The following is a 2,546-nucleotide window of genomic DNA, read 5'->3' on the forward strand; positions in this document are numbered from 1 at the left end:
AACAGTACCAACATTACAGTTATGAAGTAGCAACGAAAATAATTTTATGGTTGGGTCACAACATGAGGAACTGTATTTAAAGGGCCAGAAGGCTGAGAACCACTGCTCTAAAAGAAAATCAAGCCCTAGCTGGCTTGGCTCAGTGGATAGAGCGTCAGCCTGCGGACTGAGGGGTCCCAGGTTCGATTCCCGCCAAGGGCATATGCCAGGATTGTGGGCTCCATCCCCAGTAGGGGCATGCAGGAGGCAGCCGATCAATGATTCTCTCTCATCATTGATGTTTCTATCTCTATCTTCCTCTCCCTTCCTCTCTGAAATCAATAAAGAAATATATTTAAAAAAAAATCAATGAAAAACATCCTCATGTGAGGATTAGCATAAAAAAAAAGTAACAAGCGGGTCAGGGACTTAACACAGTGCCGAGGCCGCCCCCGCCAGGCCCGTGGGAGGGACCCTGGGGCCCTGCTGAGTGAGGAGCCAGCGGCAACGAATGAGGCCACATTTAACACTCAGACGAGCAGGTTCCCATGACTCAGCATCGTTTGGTTCAAAGCCCGGAACTACCGAGTGGCATTTGGCTTATGTAAGAACTGCAGGGCCCTGGCTGGGTTGCTCAGTGGATAGAGCGTCGGCCTGCAGACTGAAGGGTCCCGGGTTCGATTCCACTCAAGGGCATGTACCTGGGTTGTGGGCTTGATCCCCAGTGGAGGGCATGCAGGAGGCAGCCAATCAATGATTCTCTCTCATTATTGATGTTTCTCTCCCTCTCCCTCTCCCTTCCTCTCTGAAATCAATAAATATTTATTTTTTTAAAAAAGAACTGTAAGTTATCAAACATTTGCCAAACGTTCACGCTGAACAGACTCCCCAGACGTGAGCCTCAGTGGCACTTACTTCGGTTGGTCTGGATTCTGAGCCTCCTTCTGCTTCTCTCTCTCAAGGTGTTTCCTTCTTCTCTCCGTTACCAGCTGCTCCCCAGGAACCGCCGGGACCCCCATGGCGGCGGCAAATTCCCCAGCGCCCAGGCCGGTCAGGAGGCAGTGAGGCGTCTGACCAGGGAGAGGTGGACACGAGGTTGGTTTTTCAAAACATTGAAATCTTGTTAACCGTCCCTCTGAGAGATGACACTCCTCCCGCATCATCCGGTCAGAATTCTGGCTCACCGGAGCGGCGTAACCGCACTCCCGCTGTCACATGATTTAGGAGTGACCTCTGGCGGTCACCACAGGGCAGCGGCGACGGAGCCGCGGGGAAAGGGCTGGCACACCCACCTTCTCCATGACGAGCCGCGCGAGCCGAACGGGGTTTGCGATGCAGCGGACGGCGGACACGGCGCCCGAGGACAGGTCTTTCCCACTCATGATGCTGGCGTCCATTTCCACTTCCCCGTTTACGTTCAAGACGGACCCACAACCTAGGCCCGAAAGGGAGGGGAAAGCAATTCACCTTCACTCCTGAGCCAGAGGAACATTTATTTTCACTGATTTCAGAGAGGAAGGGAGAGGGAGAGGAACAGCAATGATGAGAGAATCATGGATCAGCTGCTGCCTGCACGTCCCCTGCTGCGGATCGAACCCACAACCCGGCATGTGTGGCTAAATCCCCAGTATGGGGCGTGCAGAAGTCAACCAACCCATGTTTCTCTCTCATCAATGCTTCTCTCTCTCTCTTCCTACTTACACTCTCTCTAAAAAATCAATAAACGTATTTAAGATAAGTAAGTCAGATCACAGTGCAGACTGAGTTCATGCAGATGCCTTAGGCGGCAGTGTGCCCCTGGCTGGCTCTCACCGTAGTTAAGCTTATTGTCACTCTAATCGGCTCAGTGAAAGAAGGCAAACACAACAAACCCATTCTGCACGAAATCCTAGGGAACTAAAGTTACTCTCTCCTGACAGCAGGTCAGCAGGTGCCGGGAGCTGGGGACTAAAGGGGGAGATGAACCCCTTGGGGGTGATGGGAATGTTTTAACCTGATGGTGGTGTGGTCACACAGGTGTATTACACATCTGTCAAAACTTAAAATGGACAGAGTTTGTGGTGTGTAGTCTACCCCCAGCCCCCACAAAAAGGTGTCATAAAAAGCCTCTTGGGCCACAGCCCGTTTGACTCAGGGATAGAGCATCCACCTGGGGACCCAAGGGTCCTGGGTTTGATTCCGGCCAAGGGCACAGGCCCGGGTTGCAGGCTCGATCCCCAGTGGGGGGCCTGCAGGAGGCAGCTGATCAATGGTTCTCTCTCATCATTGGTGTTTCTCTCTCCTTCTCCCGTCCTCTCTGAGATCAATAAAGATATTTTTTAAGTGCTACTTATTCATATATTTAAAAGCCTCTGGGGATGTGAATTCTAGGAAGCGGATTCAAGGGGACAAAGGGGGGAAAGATTTAAAAATCCTTAAAGCAACTTGGTCACCAGGTAGTAAGACACACGCAGCTCTACCCCAGGGCGGACCGGTCACCCGCACCCCAGGGAGGGGCTTAGCCTGACCGGCCGCGGGGCACACTCACCGGCGTTGAACTCCGGATCGTCCTCCAGGGCGGCCACCGC

The 2,546-nt window shown here is 52.6% G+C and overlaps 1 protein-coding gene across 1 annotated transcript in view; it reads right to left on the reverse strand.

Moving 5' to 3' along the window:
* LOC102246400 (isoaspartyl peptidase/L-asparaginase-like) overlaps positions 1 to 2,540 on the reverse strand; it is a 5,708-nt gene extending 3,168 nt beyond the window's left edge. The window contains exons 1-3 of the mRNA XM_005881867.2: positions 2,507 to 2,540; positions 1,272 to 1,414; positions 895 to 1,049 (exon numbers count right to left, since the gene is read on the reverse strand). Of these exons, the coding sequence (XP_005881929.2) occupies positions 895 to 1,049; positions 1,272 to 1,376 (260 nt within the window). The 5' untranslated portion in view covers positions 1,377 to 1,414; positions 2,507 to 2,540. The remainder of the gene's footprint in view (positions 1 to 894; positions 1,050 to 1,271; positions 1,415 to 2,506) is intronic.
* Between the last annotated feature and the right edge of the window lie 6 nt (positions 2,541 to 2,546).

The sequence above is a fragment of the Myotis brandtii genome, unplaced genomic scaffold, assembly GCF_000412655.1.
Source record: "Myotis brandtii unplaced genomic scaffold, ASM41265v1 scaffold691, whole genome shotgun sequence".
Taxonomy (NCBI): Eukaryota; Metazoa; Chordata; class Mammalia; order Chiroptera; family Vespertilionidae; genus Myotis; species Myotis brandtii.